The 20,145-nt window shown below is 36.2% G+C and overlaps 1 protein-coding gene and 1 non-coding gene across 2 annotated transcripts in view; one reads left to right on the plus strand and one right to left on the minus strand.

Annotated features, from left to right (window-relative positions):
* The window catches only part of LOC141570120 (sucrase-isomaltase, intestinal-like), an 81,178-nt gene extending 68,424 nt beyond the window's left edge, over window positions 1-12,754 (minus strand). The window contains exons 1-4 of the mRNA XM_074325837.2: window positions 12,676-12,754; window positions 9,934-10,453; window positions 7,172-7,274; window positions 6,818-6,966 (exon numbers count right to left, since the gene is read on the minus strand). Of these exons, the coding sequence (XP_074181938.1) occupies window positions 6,818-6,966; window positions 7,172-7,274; window positions 9,934-10,453; window positions 12,676-12,748 (845 nt within the window). The 5' untranslated portion in view covers window positions 12,749-12,754. The remainder of the gene's footprint in view (window positions 1-6,817; window positions 6,967-7,171; window positions 7,275-9,933; window positions 10,454-12,675) is intronic.
* Window positions 12,755-19,335: 6,581 nt separating this feature from the next.
* On the plus strand, window positions 19,336-19,499 carry LOC141570276 (U1 spliceosomal RNA). Its single transcript, XR_012494281.2, has one exon. It is a non-coding gene; the product is annotated as a U1 spliceosomal RNA (small nuclear RNA).
* The last annotated feature ends 646 nt before the right edge of the window (window positions 19,500-20,145 follow it).

A 20,145-nucleotide genomic window follows, 5' to 3' on the forward strand; every position in this document is an offset into this window, starting at 1 on the left:
GTTCATTAGAAGTGAAATAAAACTGCTTAATGTTTTACTTATTTTTTCTAAAGAGATAGCTCTCGTATGCATTTCTTATGCATTTATCATAAGAAATTCCTTGTATTTATTAATTCATTATATGCAATCTCTCTTTCAACTAAGCAGAGTGACACAGGCTATGGCTTATCCAAGGAAATATTATCTTTTTAGAATGTGGGAGGAAAAAAAGAGTTGGTCTAGGCAAGATATATATTTTTGGATATATGAGTAGATGGTGGAATTCCAATCACATGTATTACAATTGATATTGTTGAGTACACATTCCATAGCACCTTCAAACACATTATTCCTAATACTCAATGTGCAAAGCTGCAAGGATGACATTCCCATTTATTACAAACTGATATCTGATATTGGTGTGTTCAAACCCATTTTTAGAAAAGCTATTGGTATGAGATAGACTTTTAGAAGCCATCTTTTGTAATTCAAAATAGAAAGATCTCCCTAGAACTTCAAAAGAATCATCAACGGCACTACTGCATCCTTACCTCACCCCCAAAACTATCTCTTTAATACTTTTTAAAGAAATAATTTTCTAACTCAGGATTTGTGTTGTAAAATAGAAATAAGCCTTTTCACTAACAAACCATTAAAATTGCTGTGTAGCTCTTAAAAATGAATATGTCCTCATATAGTTGGTATCAAATATCTGACAGAAGAGTGAATGGAGGGAAGAGAGACTTCTTGAATACTATGCCCTGGAGGGATGATTAAAATAGAATGTTTCTACCTGAGTTAGATCAGTTCCTACAAAGACCACAAGGCCAGTATTCGATGAGTCAGACATGATTGAAGAAAACAGGGTAACAGGGAAGGACTCTTCCTTCACCACCTCTACTTCCCTGTTTCTCTATTGATGGGGCTCAGGACACATTAACCCAAAATATGGCACTGAATATCTTAAGCTGAAAGAATTTGGAAAAATGGCAAAAGCAGGAAGGTCACTCCACCCTCCTCCCCTTCACCCTTCTTCCCTGAACTGGGTCTTAAATCTCCCACGTGAAAGGTGTCCTCCCTGTGCCAAAGGAAAGAAGACATTCTTATAACCAGAGACAGGGAATTTGGGGCTGAGAAATCTACATAAACAAATCTTATTAAACTGCCCCTTAATTTCCTAGCTACTCCTTCACCATTTCCTACCCCTAGTCCCAACCCCTTGGTCTTCGTCAATTCTTCACAAACTTACTGTCTCTTTGTCTAAAAGGTACACAAGCTTCCTGCTCTGGTCACTTCTTCAGGTCTTCATTCTCTTATGAAATCTCCCATTACATGTGCAAATTCAATAAAATGTGTCTGCCTTTCTCCTGTTAATCTGTCTTTATGAGTTTACTTCTCAGACCCAGCCAGGGACCCTGCGAGGGTTAAGGAAAACTCTTTCTCCCCTGCGCTGCGTATGAACTGTGTACTGATACGAATTATAAAATCATTTCCTAATTCCTCCTTGTACTTCCTGCCATACCAGTCTTTTTACAACCAGAAGATATCCAGTCTTTTTATTCTTCTGTGCCGTTCTTATGTAGTTCTCTTAAACAAAAAAGGCTTCACTGCAACCAACCCACTCCTCCTTGAAGTCTTAGCTCATTCTTCCTGTCAGAATTTAAATCTCCATTTACAGTCCTCATACCTTCCTTTTACATTTCTTTCAGTCTCCCAGCTGTCCTAGTTAGCCCTTTTGCCAATAGGTAGTATATCCTTTATTCCTGCTTATTCCCAATAACAAACACCAAGTGAATGTTGAGAAAATATTATGTTTTCTAGATACTTGAAGAAAACACAAGGTGCAGCAAAATGTAATGAGTCTATCTTATGGGAAAAGTTTTATACAGCGTGATAGGAAACTCAATCCCTCCACTCTCCCTTGGGTGCATGCCAACTGTCAGATCCCTGGAGAAAGCCCTCCCTACAAAGCTGTCTAGTGGGAGTAGGTGAGGAAATAAAGGACATATTTACCACAAACACAGATTGCAGCACACACCAGAGCATTGGGAGTGGGGCAACTGGGCTTCACAGGCTCCTATCCAGCGACAGGGGGTTTTAAAGCAACGCTCACCCCCTTGGCTTCTACAACCAGACCTCAGGCAGCTAGGACATTTTCCTAAAAGGTGGAATGAAAGGCAAAACGCCCTGACTGCCCTTTTTAGCCCTCAGTCTAAATGCATAGGACCCCAACATGTGTTGCTAAGCAATTGGAAAATAATTTGGTTTTAAATCTAGAGCAGCCACCAAGTCGATTGTTTTATGCCCATGTGCTCCAAGTCGACCTTCTCGTCTGTCATGATGGATGAACTGCCTGTGTTCCTCAGATTAACTCCTCCAGGGAGTCACTGGACTCCAGCCTTTCTCTACTTTTTTCTCACACCATCTTGTATATCAAAATATAAACACGTTGTTATTTTTCTCATCTTAAGGGGAAAAATAAAGCCTTGCATGCTCTTTCCTGACCTCCTTTCACTCCATTTCGCTCTTTCTTAAAATTAAATTTTCCAAAAGAGTGGTTTGCCCTCAGTCTTTTCCATTTCTCTCCCTATTCTCACTTGAAGATATACCTCTCAGGCCTTCACCTCCACAAAACTCTACTGGAACTGCTCTTGTCAAAATGAACAATGAGCTCTAGGGATCCACTGTGCAACACTGTACCTGCAGTCAATAACAATGCATTGTACATTTAAATATCTGTTAAGATTTTTAGGTCTCATGTTAAGTGTTCTTACGACAATAAAAATATTTTTTTAAAGATGAGCAATGAACTATGTTGCTATAACCCCTATTCAATTCTCCGTCTTCATCTGATTTAATCTATCAGTAGCATTTAATGGAATTGTTCACAACCTCTTTCCTGAGACAATTTTTGCATTCTCTTCAGTTTGGGTGATACTCCTTATTTCTCTAATCTCAATCTAATTGTGTCTTGCTACTTCTCAGCATGTCTAAAATGTCCTTGCAGAATAATGGCCAAGTATTCACTGATATTTACTTATTGAACATTTACTATGTGTTCCAAAAATGTGAAAATGCTAAAATGAACCAGACATTGATTCTGCCATAAAGGAAATTAAAATCCAGAAGGAGAGGTTAAATAGGAAGATAAAATAGATATGATGTAAAATACAATATAGGATTTTAAAGAAAAGTAAAGAATTGGTTCTCCTTAAGTGAAAAAGAAAGAGAGATTATGTCCATGTATAACACTCAGGCAAATTTTATAAAGAAAGTAGAATTACGTAAGGGAAGAATTTTGATAAGCAGAGGCAGGAGAGAAAGGCATTCAAGAAAGAGGACATAGTTTGAATAAATGTGGAAAGGAAGAAAAGTTTAGGGTGGGTCCCAGAAATAGCAAGCCAGTAGCCCAGTTTGGCTAGAAGTAGGACCCATAGAGAACACTGGGAAATTTAGATGGAGTGTGGAAGTGTGAAATAAGTTTTGAACATTGTAAGGCTGAAGGACTAGCTCAATGATAAAGTCCCTGTTGTCCGAAAGAAAACTGACAACATGGAATTGGAGTGAGTCAAAGCTTGAAATGGAGACTTAGAGACGTGCAGACTAGAGGTGGCCAGAAAAGTCATGGCATTCTCAAGGAAGAAAGTATAGGCAAGAGAGATGAGGAGTAAAGGTGAAATTATCGAAGATTATTTTTGTATGTGGCTTTCTCAACACATATAAGTTTGGAACTTTCAGTATATTCAAGTTCACAATTAATCAGTATATCACAAATATCTATTGAGCACCAATGTGTTGGGGATTCTGTGTTGGAGATGCTGAAGTGAAATAAATAGATGAGTTTCTTCCCTCACGGATCATTTGTTCTAGTAGACGATAGCGTACACATAAAACAAACAAACATATTCATAAGAAAGTGTCAAGTATTGATAAGAAGAAAAAATATGTGCCTATGATAAAGGGTGAAGGAGAATGAGTCTGCTTTTTAACTATCTAATAAAACAATATCTACCATTTATAGAGAACACAGCTTTGCCTATATTACTTCATTCAAGACTTAGTAAAATCCATCTTTACAGAAAAATAAGCTAGACTTAGAGAATTTAAGTTACTTTCCTGATTTTATACAGCAACCAAATGGGAAAGCAGAGATTTAGACCCAGGTTCATCAAACCCAAAAACTACACTCTCGACTACAGTGAATGTTTTCTTTCTAAATGTTTGCTTTATCCCTGATAAGGTTATACTATCACTTCCAGGTTCTGTAAGGCATGTGCTTGAGCTGGTTTTCCTTCTTTGATTGTGAGCTTGTTACCCCTACTTCTCTTTTACCCTGCCCTCTGTGACCGAGGAAGGACATGCAGCTGAGAGTCAGCTCTTTAAGGTTATTGTATCAGTTTTCTAATGCTATGTATCATACCACCCCAAAACTTAGTGACTTAAAACATTAATAGTGTCTTATTCCTCACAACTGCCAGGGCAGTTCTTCTGCCGCTCTTGCTTGGGATTACTCACGTAGTTGCAGTCATTTGGGGGGTTGGCTGGGGCTGATTAATCTGGGACCTCAGCCAAAATGGCTGGCATAGGTGGGATAACTGCGCTTCTCTTTCCACATGGCCTTTCATCCCTTGCTTCTGCATATGGTGCAGAAGTGTTCCAAGGACACGAGAGTGAAATCTGTAAGACCTCTTAAGGCTGGGGATCAGAAATCAAACAACAGCTATTCTGCCACGTTACTTCTATTATCTCTAGCAAGTTACAGGGCCCCAGAGTCCAGGGATTCTACTACTTGATGGGAGAAGCTGAAAAAGATTTATAGCTACTTTCAATCCACTATATATTACCTTCTGGCAACAGTTATTTACATTCCACCCACATGCAAATACAGTTGTCCCTCCTAAGATCTTCCAAAGGTTCAACCCATTATAACATCATCCATAATCTCAAGATCATGGTGAGGCTCCTCAGGTGCAGTTCCTCAAGTGCAGTCCCCTTGTTCCAAGGCCCACCCCAACACAAACACAGCATACATGATTGAACAATGATAGGAGAATTGGAGGAATCATTCTTAACCAAAAAGGGAAAGAATAGGAAGCACACAGCAATCTCTAGTCCATAGCAATTCTGAAATCCACCCAGGCCACACTGTCAGGGTCTCCTACTATGGGGTGAAACGTGTTCTAATCACACACTGGTCAATCTTTACCTAAGCCCATTTCTTTCTTTGGGAATGTTTTGATGGACTAGAGGGACTGAGGATGAGAAACTGTTTTATATTCCAACCAGCAAATCCAGAGCTCTTTACGTTTTTTTCTAAATTCTGCTTAAAAACTGTATTGTTACTTATTTAGTTTATTTCTCTCTTCCTATAACTTATATACAGTTAAAAGAGGTCAATTACTGTTTTTCAAAATTATGCCTGGAAATCTCCTTTGTCAGATATGCAAGTTCATTAGATATGTTTTCTAGCTTCCAAATTATTGTAGGCAAAGGTACAAAGCATAGGTAGCCATCTTTTCAGCTTCCATTAACAGTTTGCTCACCATCCCACCAGGCTTTGCTAACAAACTTTTCACCATTTTTCCAGCCTCTGCTTGTCATTGGGTCCCAAAGCCAATGATAAATGATATATTTTTCTGTTACCCATAACACCCCATTTCTAAAGAGTGCATATTTGTTACTCTAAAGAGTAACAAATTTTCTCTATTAGCTGTCAATTTCTACATTCCAAAACACCCCAAAATTTAGTGTTACTATTTAGTGGGCAATGATTCTGGTCTTAAATATAATATAGGCATAAATTGGGATTGGTGAGCTTGTGCTCAGAAAGGAAGTAGCTGTCACCTTGGGGTTGGATGGTAGAAGAGGGCCTCACACTTTAAGCTGACAGACTCCCCTGGAATGTCTAGAATAAGTGAAATGGCTGGGTCTCTCTTTCGATGTAGCCTTTTATCACAAGATGGTAGAAACAGTCCAAGAGGCTGAGCAAGGAAGCTGTAAGTGCTCTTGAGGCCAGATCTTGGAAGTACATGTCATTTCCCTTGCATGCTATTGGCCAAAGCATGACACAGGACAAGCTCAGAATCAAGAGGTGAGGAAACAGACTCTACCTCTTGACCAGGATAAGCTGTAAAGTATTTGTGGTCATTTTTAATCCACCATAGTTAGGAACTCAGTGTGGTTTCATGGAATAAAGATGGCTAACTGGGCTGCATAAACATTAAAAGCTGTGGCACTTTCATCTGAGTTATTGAACTAAGGGTAGCTTTACTTTCTGAATAGGCATAACCACATTGTAATTCATGTTAATCCAAGGCCATATAGTGAAAGGAATTGAAGGTTCAGGATGACATAGATATACTTGGAAATTCAAAGCAAAATTTGGCACTATAGTCTTTTGCATAATGACAACAAGGCTCAAATTAATAAAAAATAATCAATACTACTTTGGATTATTAAGTATGTGTTTTTTATTATCATAATGCTCAAAAACAACATCACTGATTAATAGTAAAGACAGTAAAATAACAGCTGATATTAACTGAACGTGTACCATGTACCAATTCAACTAAATTCATATTTTGAAAGAGAACACAGAATTGTAAAACTGTAAATAGCTTACAATTCAATTCCTTATAATTCAATTCTCCTGAATACACAATTTAACAAGAAGTTAAATGAAACATTTTTCCTACCCTACCCTAAAACATAGCTTTAGGTTAAACTTCATATTTCTAATATTCTAAGCTTGCTAATACCATTATCTTCCATAATTTCTCCAAGCATGTGTTGTTTTTAAGGACAAAACCAAGAGAATCTTAACGTAAATAGTACTTACAGTACTGTTCTTGTCCTCTTTCTTATTATTCTGAATTGAAGGACTGGATTATCTACAAATTCAATGTCATAGTTGGGGTCAATAGACAAATTTGAAGAAGGTTCAATACTGAGTGGAACTTCAAATCGTTTATTGTTGGGATCATAAATCTAAAACAGTTTGGATAGAATAAAGAGTATATTAATTTTTTAATCATCGAATTACAATGTCACCCATAAGTGAAATGGGAAATTGTAGTTACGTCCAGAGTAAGATATATTATGAGGTACTTAATTAAATAGTGTTACAGCATTTAAAACTTGCCATTAATAAGTTTTGTATTCATGAAAAATACCGACCATTAGTTATACTTACCTTAAATCGGAGCCGATCCTCAGTATGAAATTCTATATCCATTACAACTGGGGAAATATCATTTCCAAAGAGAGATATAGAGTCACGTTTGTTTAATGTCAACCTGTAAGATAAATACATTTTATTAGCCCAAATAAAGCATATTTATTTTTACAAATGAGTGGAATTTCTCAGGTAAAAAGAATATTGATAAGCAGGTAGATAAACCACTTACCCTAACAAGGAAAAGAAAATTAAGATAAGAAATGTTTTACTAAGAGCAGAGACACTGAGGAGTAGATCTGAAACACTGGAACAGTAATAAGGAAAATCCACTAATTTCCTTGCCAGTACATCTCTAAGAATAGGAAAAACTGCAACAACAAAATTAAAAGAAAAAAAAAAGATGGACAACTGACTTAATTGCTATTGATACAATCTAGTAGAAGGAAATAATAAACCCAAGTTTTTTCCTTAGTCATGTTCAGTCAGGATGGCTGTCAATGACTTCTAAAAACCAGGCTTAGAAGTAATCCATGGGCAGTCATGTGCCCAAAGCTCTGGGCACAGCTCCTCTCCTCCTAGTTCTGTCCTTCCTCTTTACTCTGCAAATATATGTCTAACTACCACACACATCCCAGCTATTACCCTGTTTCCCCCAAAATAAGACCCAGCCGGACAATCAGCACTAATGCGTCTTTTGGAGCAAAAATTAATATAAGACCGGCTCTTATATCGTATCATATCATATAGCATAGCATAGCATAGCATAGCATAGCATAGCATAGCATAGCATAGCATAGCATAGCATATCATATCATATAAGACCAGGTCTTATAGTAAAATAAGACTGAGTCTTATATTAATTTTTGCCCCAAAAGACACATTAGAGCTGATTGTTCCACTAGGTCTTTTGGGGAAACACGGTAGAAGCCCCAATTCAATACCACCATCACCCACTCCAACCAACCCCTCCAATGTTAGATTCAAGGAGAGAAGCCCATTTCCTCAGGTAAATTCTTGGTTAGGTAACCATTTTTGGTCTAGCATAGAGAAGCACCACTTACTGACATGGTTTTGCTGTGGAACATTCTTTCCTGATTTACAAAGAATCCATAAATATTTGGAAGTTGTATAAATTCAGCAAGCAAAATTATCTGATGGTCAAACTGAGACATAAAGAGATCTCCCAGGCCCAGAGTTAAGTAAAAGTCTGGGCACACACTACAAATAAGCGAAAAGGCAGACCAGAGAGTGAAGACACTGACATTTGAAGTCTTCATGAATTGCCCAGAGTGCTTCTGCTTCTCTTGCAATTCCTCTTTCTGACTCAGTTCCCAGTCTCAGAGTTTAATACAGTTATAATTTAATTTATCTGATTTTTATTTTATTTTATTCAATTTTATGGTTCATTGCTCTTACTCATCCTGAGTTCTTCTTATTTTAAGTTCAGATTTTAATCTGTATTCAAAACATTTCCCATAATGGTCTCTGCTAAAATCTGTAAAACCTTACCAAGGGCAAATTTAAAATAAGAGAAAATAGCATCTAATGTAAGTTAGCTCAATCAAGTTTTATTTTTGAGCCCATAAAATAGCCTGGTGTCTTTGATGCAGAGCACCTTCAGGTCCAGAAGCAATAAAAATAAAATGTAATGATTTTTTTTTCCTCTTCTTCAATTTGAAACTCATTATATTTCTGAAACTCCCTTTTCCCACCCTGACATAAACCAGTGCCTCTCAGCCCAGACCTCACCCTTCTGCTTCTAGCTAGTGTCTCGACAGTCATTTCTTGTCTTTGTCTTTAAAGAGGATGGGCCTCCAAATCCCTACTCCTAAGCATCATCATTCAATTTTATATCATTGCCGGGTAAGAAATGTGACTGGAAAACACATTTTGACACAATTTTCAAGCCCTGGTCTTGCAATGTAAAAGGGAAATAGCTCATAAATTCCAAATAGAAATTGAGGTAAAATCAACTTTCACAGCACTTTGCTGAGCTCCGAGTAAGTAAATGCCATCATTTTACACATTCCATACATTGCCCAGAAAAGTCTCTTCAAACTCAAGATCTAGTCTCTAAAAATTGGCACAAGAATAAAAATTGTTAAGTGAGACTTGATCCATAAAATCTGGCTTTTCTCTTAAGAATCTTGACTAAAGGAAAATGACTATTCCTTTTTCCTTAATAAAGTTAAACATCATTTGGAATTGAGTTATTTTTGTACTTACGAGAGTAAGTACTCTGATGATGTTAAAGCATCATTTCTTATGTTCTACAATAGTTGCTGTTCAGGGCAATTGTTCATTCTAAGTTTCTGTATCATTTCACAGAAAATTAAGTACTGTATCATGCTTCACAAAAAGATATACAACAAAAAGGAGAACAGGCTTCTTTCTAAAAGATTTATACGATAGCATAAAAGACAAGAGCTTTATCAGAGCCCAACTTGTTTGTAACGAATTATTCCAGCACACAAAATAATGAGTCTTTCTGGCTCTTTGGCAAGGTGCACAAAACTGATTGAGAAACAAGCAAGACAGATGTAACCTATTCTTCAGTAGGGGAGTTGTGACAGTTATTTAGAAGTAAAACTGATTAGAAAGCCATGTATTTTAGGCTTTTTGATTCACCGTGAAGGCTCAGAGTTCTCAGGATACAGCAAATAAAAATAGAACGTAATCTCTGAGGTTATAGATATGTGTACCAAACAAACCAATGAGGCCAGATCAGAAATTTTAGATGGTAGAAGTTATTATTAAAAGTTCTAGAAAATATATACCTCCATCCTAGAGCTGTTTTCTGAGGTGAACCTCTCATAGTGTAGCCATATGGCCCATCAGCTGGGTAAAAGCACCAGGGAACATTGGCAACAGTTGTAGAACACCAGAAGCAGCCTTTAGCTTCACAGATCTCTTGAGTAGCATCTGGTTGAGGATGGCAATCAATGCGCTTCTGAATGGGAAATCTCGCGGCACAAGTAGCCTCTTCTTTAGAGGTGTAGAAGCAAAATGGCGCGGTGGTGTTCTCAGAGGCACACCACTGGCATCCCCGGCTTATACACTCAGCTTCACTTGCCCCTGACTCTGGATGACAGTCAATCCGTTGGGAGTCAAGTACGATAGAACACAAATCAACCTTCTCAAAACACCAAGGCATGTCTGGGGTTTTCAATGGAGACCAGCAGCAATTCCTGGCCAGACAACTGGCTTCGGAAGCTCCAGGATCAGGATGACAGTCTTTACGAAGATGGGGGGCTAGAGATGCTAAGCATGAGCTTGAGCTAACAGGCTGGACTAGACCTAAACCAAGAAGGAAAACAGGGCAAAGTAAATGCAAAGATATCTAGAAAACATAGCTACTATCAAGACACTTTGGTAGAACTTAAAAAACAAAGCTCTATCACAGTGCTAAGAGTATGAGGGAAGAGTTGGCGGATATTAAACAGTATTATAAATTTGTCAGCCTAGATAAAACAAAGGAAAGCCAAAAATCCTGTCCCTTAAAAATGCAGCACTCCTAATAGTGATCAATTGTATCATTGCTAACAGTCTTAGCATGCACATTCTTTATTTTCTCCACAATCTGAGATGTTTACTCATCATCATCTAAATGTTAACAAATGGATTCGACAAAGGTCAATATAATTGCCTTTTCTGTTTGCTATATATTCCTTCATTTATAATTTATACACTGGATAACAGTTGTCAGTCCTTTAACAATAATAGTTCACAAATGTCTACACATTTCCTCTAAATTAAGTAGATGTTATGTGTATGTTACATCCAGTTGCACCAACTCCCACTCCTGGTGACCCTATGAATGAGTGACGTCTACAATGTCCTGTCCTCAATAGCCCTGCTCAGCTCCTGTAGACTCATGCCTATGGCTTCTTTGATTTTTGTATCACATTATATTCATGTATATATCTTATAATATTGTTTAAATTCACCATAATTTTGAAATTATGGTAGTTTTGATACCAGGTCCTGGATCTTATTATAAAGATCTTATTATAAAATGCATTAATAAAGAAGCACATATATTAGTGTACCACAAATTTAAAAAAAACATTTGATAAGAATTTTTCCCAATAATTAGTTTCACCTGCAATACTGTGTATTTTATTTTATGCATTTAAAAATACTTCTAAGAAAGGGATGCTATACTTCACCAGGCTACCCATAGGCACACACTGTGATGCACACAGGCTCACACCCACTCAAATACACAAATGTTCAGGACCCTCCAAAACTGTACATACCCGCCCACCACCAGGGAAAATATCACATATGCCCCACAGCATGGAAATCGCAGTTAGACCCCTGCTCTGTATCACATGATTGAATTGGTCCTTACAATTTTCCCCCTTACAATTTTCCACAATACCAATACCAACTCCAACAAATAGAAAATGCCATTATCTCACTTTTGTTTCTCAAAACTCCAGCCAAGCAAATAATATCATTAAATGAACAACTACAGGCATAGATATCTAGGCATCATCCTTGCTTATCCTCAATAGTGTGTCAGATCACGCTGTATTTGAGTTATTATTTGATCTATCTTTCTGTCTCTTGAGCTCCCCATTGAATTTCTCCCTCTTGTCACTGAAGGTCTCATCACTGTCCCTCTGCCCTTCCAGTGTTCTCCTTCCTTATTCTGCTCAGACTGTAGGACTTGCTCCTAGGGCCACCCATGGCTCTGATACCTTGGAAGCTGTATAACTTTAGATAGAACTTTTTTAAGCTTTAGCTCCATTAGATTTAAAATAACAATGATAAAGCTTAGTTTTTAAGTTCTGAGCTAAGTCCCTCTTCTGATTACTAAGCTAATATAGAATATACAGTAATATATAATATGTAGATATTGTGGCTAAGGTCTTAGACTGACCCTAGAGCCACACTATCTGGTTCAAATCTCAGTTCTCATACTTACTAGCTATGTCCTGGGACAAAGTATTTTACCTCACTATGCTGCAGTGTTTTCATCTGCAGAACAGGAATGGAAATGGAACCTGCCTCAGGGATTTTGAGAAGTTAAATCAGTTAATACGCGTAAATACTGGTAATCAGCAGCTAGCACATATCTATTGGTATGCTAGCTGTTGTTTTATATATATATATATATATATATATATATATATGTATGTATATATATATATATATATATATATATACACATATATATGTATACACATATATATATATATATTCTGCTAGGCAGTATATAATATGTATGTATACAATTATATCTATATATAGTGTGCTAGGCAGCATATAATACATATATATGTGTGTGTGTGTGTGTGTATATATATATATATATATATACAGCCTAGCACAATAAATTGGCATACACTAAAAATACTTAATTGTTATTATTAATAAATAGGAAATCCATCAAGGACAAGAGCTATTTAATTAAAAATTAGATAAGTTGATTTACTGTTTTTGTTTTTTGTATTAAGCTTTAATTAAAAATGTGTTAAAGGAAAAAAATGATCAAAAGGTAAGTTACTTACCTGCTAGAATCATGGAACAAAAACAGAGGAGTCTTAAGGCCTTCATGGTCCCAGAAAAGTGAATCTTGTTCATGGCATGCAATATAGTTATACCTGAAAATTTGAATAAATAATTTTGGCCTTGAGTTTTTTTCTACAGAGCAATGAAGCCAAGATTTCTTGAAAGTCTTCCCACAAGATTACTAGTGGCTGGCACTACTGCATAATGAAAAGACATGAGATTAGCACACAGGTGGCCTGAAGTTTAATCTAGCTCTCAGTTGGCTGTGGTAGCTGGATGTGTTATTTAACATCTATGAGTCAAGGTTTCTTCACCTGTAAAATGGATATAATGCCTGCTCTGCCTATTTCATGGGGTCAGAATGAAGATTACAGTTATAACATTACCGTACACATCAAACGTCAGTGAAAAGTCAGCTTCTCATCTCACTCACCTAGGTCCCTTGACCTACTGACAGAATTAAGAACTAGGTAAGAGAAATTGAAAATGAATTATAGTTTTTTTTCTTTCCAAACTTTAAAATTTCCAGTTCTATGTGTATTTTAAGCTATTCTTAATTGACCCAAAATTTCAATAACTGCACTTTGGGGGTCAGCATAACAGAGTTGGGAAAAAGAGTTTATTAGATGACAACTCAGGTTGACTAAAGTCACCAGATTTTATAACCCATCAAAATCCAACAATGAATAGTCATCCTACCTGTAAGCAAATGGGCAACTCCATATGTGGTGACATTTAGGAAGGTTATCTTCTAATGTTCTTTTCATTCACAAACAATACAAAGAATGATAATTTATCTCCCAACCAGAAAGTATCAGCTTTACGGTTATAAGAGCTAGGACTTATATTTTTACTGGAAGTAATTTTAAATTAAGAAAGTGGAAAGAAAAAGTTTAAACTGTTTTCTAAGTGGAAAGGAAGGATTCTGGGAAGAGAAGTCAAAAGACCTTCCACTAGTTCATCTACACTAATTGATTGGATTAGTTAATTATCAGCAGGGGAAGCTTAAGATCTAATGAGAAGAGAGAGGAAAGAGGGGCAGCTAAAATCAAAGTGAAAGACACAAGAGAGGAAGAAAGCAAAGATAAACTCATCTCTCACACTTTTCCAAAACAATCTCTTAATCACCTTAAGTGGGAAACCGAATCTGTTGGCAAATATAGTGATACTTCCACTGGTAGGTAGCTTCCCAAGAACTCAGTTCCTTGTAATAAATTCTGCCTGGACACAGCGGAATTCAGAATGCAATAAAGGAGTTCAGAATCCCAGCAAACAAACAGCAGAGACAAATCTGAACCAAAGCTGACCCACGCTTCCATGATTTAAACACAGCTGCTAAAGTGTGGGTAGAAAGAAATCTGCACATTTACTACATCACTGTACTCTTTCCTTTTCCAATTCCAGATAGCAGGAGAAAGCCTTGAGAACCCTGAGTCCTTGGTTACAAAGATAGGCATGTATAACCTAAGTCCTTCTGTAAGATGAGGACATAAAGATAGCTTCTCTAAAGGAATTATGAGTCTCATATGTTACAGACATTTAAAAATCCAATAAGCACAGCATTCGTATTTATCATCCAGTTGATTATTTTTGTTGATAAATTAATCATATTTATTTTTTCAGCTGAGATAGACCCACCCAGGACCCTTGAAGACAGTAGCCCGTATCTTTATCATAAACCTTCAACTTTGAAGCACTGCTTTCCACATGGTTAATGTAAAACATCCATGTAAATAGTACAAATGAAATAAAGGAGCTTGAATTTTAGCCACTTTTCAATTATGTAAATTAGGAAATGCAATAACTTACGCGAAAAGATGTTCTACACACTTAAAAATGTATCAAGCCCTTATATATCCGTGGCACTCACACTTATAAATCAAAATGTAGGAAATTTGCCTTTATAGGGAAAATGAGATAGAATCTTTAAAATTCGGGCAGGATGGGAAATATCTTAGATAGAAGAAAATCGTAGACTTGATTTATTCTCAGTGTGACAAAATATGAAATGGCTAGTAACATTTCCTATATATTTATTCACAGCACATATTTTAGTAAAATTTAAAATCTGTGCTAGGGTCAAATTCAGTGTGTTTTCAAAAGAGAATTTTTTAATCTGCATTATTGGCTGAAATTCAGGAATATGCCTAGAAATACTACTTGCATATATGGCATTACATATGTACACATTTTAATGAAGTTTTAAAAGACACATTAAAATAATTGTGGCTTGTAATAAGAGTATTTGTTCAAATTTCTTGTCATAAACTTAAAATTCCTGTAACTATATAGCTCATATGATGTTTTCTGTTGAATAGCAAAATTGTATGTACACATATATTAATTTTCCTACAGGTATACTTAAAATTCCCGGGTCTATTTACATATTTTAATTATTATTTCTATTTGCTTAATACATTTAAAGGAGGAACAGATGTGTAAAAAGAAATATATGCTATGATCATCCTTAATTAGTTGCAATAACCTAATTCCTTAGGATAAAGAATTGCATGGCTTTGCAAGCTTCACAGACTGTTTATAATATGAAAGCCTAAGAACAAATCAGATCCCTCCCCAAAAGTTTATAAAAATAATTTATCTTAAAATTCCCATTAAAATAAAAAATTATTATCGTAAATATTTTCTGTGGTACATATTACTAACTTTATTATAATCACCCCTTTCTGACACTCTCATCACAGATTATGCTTATTATCTAAAACACCATATTTTTTATACAAGAGTGAATTGCTATTTTAAGCTTATATTAACAGAAATCCAATATACTGCATCTCTCATTTTTCTCATTGACACATAGATCAGAAACATCCATCAATTTCTAGGGTTCAGCATAAAATAGGAAAACCTGCTTGTGAGAGCATTCTAGATATTAAATCTAAATAAGAAAGATATTGAAGTGGAATATTCAGGAGATAGTCTAATGAGGAAAATAGCTGAATCTCATAATAGAGAAGAAGGTCATAGCTAAATAAGTAATCACTTCTAACTTTATCCTTAATATACTAGTGATTTGTTGATGGAAGAATGAGAAAGCAGACAGGTGACAGCATTTTATTTATCATGTTCATGTAAATAATATAATCAATCTGGGATACATGTGCATGTTCACACATATTTCTCTTTTTCCAGACCCTTACACAACTCAAAAATCCTGTTCATAACATTTATATAGCTTCCATTGTGGATATTTCCTGAGTATGGTTTCTGCTCAGAAAACAAATTTCTGAAAGGTACATTTATTCATTCAGTAAATATTTACTAAGTGCCTACTATGGGCCAGATGCTGCCTAGATACTGGGGACACAATATAAATCCTGCTCTCACAGACCAAACAGGGTGATAAGTTCCATGAATGGGGACCTCCCGGGAGCAATGGGAGGGCACAGGAGACCAGCCCACGAACAAGGCACAACTCTGTCCAGAAACACTCAGGGGTTTTAATTGGGGTATAGTAACAAGATATCAATGTATTTCTAGACAAGCTCATTCATTTCATACTTAGTGTTTTCCTATTACCTTTACACCTAGGTCATAATAGTAGGCTAAAGCTGTTAATAGTCTCTGTATGTTGGTTGAATTCTCTTCAAATGTGTCAATTATTTTAGCAAATAAAAGGAAATGACATTGACTGAAAGTAAACTGTTATTTTTTTGTCAATTCCTAGCTGAAAAAGGGAAAATATCACTAACATGAATTACAAATCCCATTCCAAGTTTCCAATGGGGGGGGGGGGCATAGAAGGATAGTTATAATGGAACATGCTTATAAGAAGGTACAAATGCACTTCCTAATGCAGCTCACATCTGTCAGGAGGTACTATTGAGCAGAAGAGACAAACCACAACATCTAACTTTTAGTAAAAAGCCTACTGCAATCTTTGCTCTGTTCTTTTATTATTTTTAATACTTTTTCTTTAGTATATCCTGTCAGTCACTCTCATACTTTCCAAGGAAAGAGCATAACCAGAAGAAAAGTACATGGATCTGAGAGACATTAATAAGTACAGGAAGTTCACCAGCGGCCAAACTTTCAGCACTTACATTCTCCCCACCCCAACTCCCCAGTGCTACTTAGTGATGGGTGATGAGCTGCCCTTCCTGTGACTGGGGAAACCTGTGCTTTTCATAAACCCCATCTGCTGAGAGGAGCATAAGAACAAAGGTATCAGCTTAACATTTTACTTAAATATTTTACTGACAAAAATAATCCAACTGGAAATTTACTTAACTCCTCCTGACCCACACCCACACCTTGATATATGGGAGTGTTTATGAAAGAGGAAGGGAGGGAGGGAGGGAGGGAGGGAGAGAGGGAGGGAGGGAGGGAGGGTTGCAGGGAGGAAGGAAGGAAGGAACGGAGGGAGGGAGGGAGGGAGGGAGGGAGGGAGGGAGGGAGGGGAAAAGGAAGGAAGGAAGGGAGGAGGGAAGGAAGGAAGGAAGGAAAGAAGGAAGGGTGGGAAGGAGAGAGGGAGGGAGGGAGGGAGGGAGGAAGGAAGGAAGGAAGGGGAGAAGGAAGGAATGAATGAATGAAGGAAGGGAGGGAAGGAGGGAGGAATGGAGGGAGGAAAGAAGAAAGATAAAAATAATGAACTTCACTGAGCTTTAGTCAAGTGTTAACCTAAAATCCTAACATTCCCCTTTTCAGAGTCAAATCATTCACAGAATTCATTCAGGATCATTTTCCAAAGAAAACTATGTAACGGAGTCAAAAGCTTTTTTAAGTCAAAATGTATTTGGTGACACGGGAATAAGAAGCTAGGTGAAAAGTGTACATATTTGGCAATATTCCTCCCACCAAAAACACCTTGCAGCTTACCCATCTTATCATCAAAACGTTTACAAATTGACTGAGTATATTTTTATTCATTTGAGAGGAAAAATAACACCTGGGAAACCAAACAAATATTTACTTTCACCCGCAGGATGACTAATTCTAAAAATTAATCAGAGTCATGAATAGTGTCTACTTATAATATTGAGAGTTATTAATGTTCAACTTAAAGTCTAGTACTTGACTTTCCAATCATTCATATCATAGTTATATTTGATCATTAATGATACATTTATACTCGAATAGTGTCCCTGTAATCCTCCATTTTAGTCACTTACTCCTCCTTTGTCTATTCAAAGCCCCAGTTTGGAGACTTAATTGTCCCATCTTCTCTGGGGCAACCAATGTTTCAGAACTTTCCTCCAATCACAATTACCAATTCCATGCCCGGCTGCCTCATTCTTGGTAACAGTAAGAAACAGTCTGCTAAATGAATTCTTGCCAAATCATGAATGAGTCTGAATGAATGTGTGTTATACCTCTCAACCATGTTTCAACTTAAACCAAAAAGGTACTAACTCCACAGTGTAGCTACAATGACAGCCTGAAACATGCCACCCCCCCATTTCCTCCAATTCCATCCATTACAAGTAGCTCATTTTTCCACCTCAGTAAAGGGGCTGTAAAGAAATGCTTTCATTTTTTATTACAACATTAATAGAGTAAAAACTGAAATTACCAAATATTCAACAGCCAGAGAATAGCTAAATAGATTATGCTACGTTAATATGAAAGACAATTTTGTTGTTAAAATCATACTTGTGAACACTTAAAGATGGGAAGTATTTATACTACATCTTTAGCAAAAAGCAGGGTGTGAAATATTTTACAACATCCCAAATTTGTAAATCAGTGGGTATGATTTACTCTGAATACATTTTTTTTTAATATAAATGTATTTCTAATTTCTAACCACAAAAATAGAAAAGAATCTTTTTTATTGAGAAAGTTACTTTGTTTTAGTATTGCTTTTACAGCCTTTGGTTAAGAAATCCTAGAAGCAGTGTAACAGCCAGTATGTATAAAGTACACTTGGAATAAATAAAAAAATAAATCCTTGAAAAAATAGGACTCAACAAAGGCTTTTATGTCACTGACGTTTGGCCAGAAATGATGAAGGCAAAGATTTTTAGAAAGTGGACTTACTAAGTAAGGAGAAAGAGTGGCAATGGAAAAAAGTAAGGTTATCTTCTAGTCTGATGAAAAGTCTAACAGCATTGTTTTACGGAAAGAAATTGTCATTGGCAGCTCCATTAATTAAGCACTTTATTACTTGAAGTGAGAACTTGATATTTCCAGGGACATCATTCAGTGCAATTTCTCAGCAGGGCAAGTAGGCCCTTGTTAGCAAATCAAGCTGTGGCAATTCACATACATGTGTGAAAGTTGAACTTGTCACTGTTTAATGAGGTAAAGGCAGAACTACAGTAAACTGAGGAACCTCAGTTCAAACAAAAAATGCTAGTTTAGCTAAGCAAATACAGACAACCATACAACTGAAGTCTAGTGGCCCAAACAGTATTTGCCTCATTTAGAAAAGCTGAAAGTTCATCACAATGCATGCTATGATTATAGGTTACAGCACATGTGGAGATACCTTTGTTCCACGATTAATGTATCAAATCTGGAAGTTTCTAGTGAACTGTTTTTTTCTTAAAATGCTTTTTAAAACTTTTAGATGTTATTTTTTCAAACAAAAGCATATTATTAGATTTTATTAATTATACACATATGCAGATACACACACACACACACACACACACACACACACACACTGCAGAAAAAAAAATTGTTATAGAAAGCAGGACATAGCTACCTGACAGGGGAGATACCATGATCACGAAGGTGGTTTTTCCAGGGCGAGGCTTATCCATTGCACTCCGGATGTGCTCACCCCTGCGATTTTCCCAAATGTGGGAAATTCGACTATGTAATTTGTCGTAGTGGGGGACTGCGTTCGCGCTCTCCCCTATAAAATTTTATTAAATAGAATTTAAAAAAAAAAGAAAGCAGGGCAATTTGGGAGGCAAGCTTTTACAGCCTTTGTTAAAGACAATTTAGTTATTCATGGATCTTCATTCTTTCAATTATAAACTTTACAATATGGTTACTAATTCTTCAAAAATCTAACTGAAGTTTGTTAGGGATTTCCTTAATTTGTAGATTAATTTGGGGAAAAGTGACATAATTCTAATATTAATTTGTCCCATTCAAGTTTATGGAATGTCAGAAACTTATCCAGATCATCTCCTATGTCCTACATTAGAGTTTAAATTTTTTCTGCCTAAGGGACGTGGGTATTTTCAGTTAAGTTAGTGTCAGTATATATTATGGTCTTATTGCTAGTTTACTTACAAAGTTAAATTTTATGAATTATTTTTTAAACATTTAAAAGAGGATTATAGGCTTTTTAAAAAAGAACATGTACCTTCAAATAATGCATTGCTGTTACAAAAAAATTTATTTTTCAAATACCAAAACAACAAATTGTCTATAAACATTATACTTTAGCCTTTTAACACTGTTTTTTGAAGGGTAAGAGATTTTCTGAAGTTTGAATAAGAATTTGATTTGATGGACACAAGGCACACATCTGGGAAATATCATCTTTAGGCCAC

Source organism: Rhinolophus sinicus, chromosome 1 (genome assembly GCF_057876585.1).
Source record: "Rhinolophus sinicus isolate RSI-liver-muscle chromosome 1, RSI-T2T, whole genome shotgun sequence".
Taxonomy (NCBI): domain Eukaryota; kingdom Metazoa; phylum Chordata; class Mammalia; order Chiroptera; family Rhinolophidae; genus Rhinolophus; species Rhinolophus sinicus.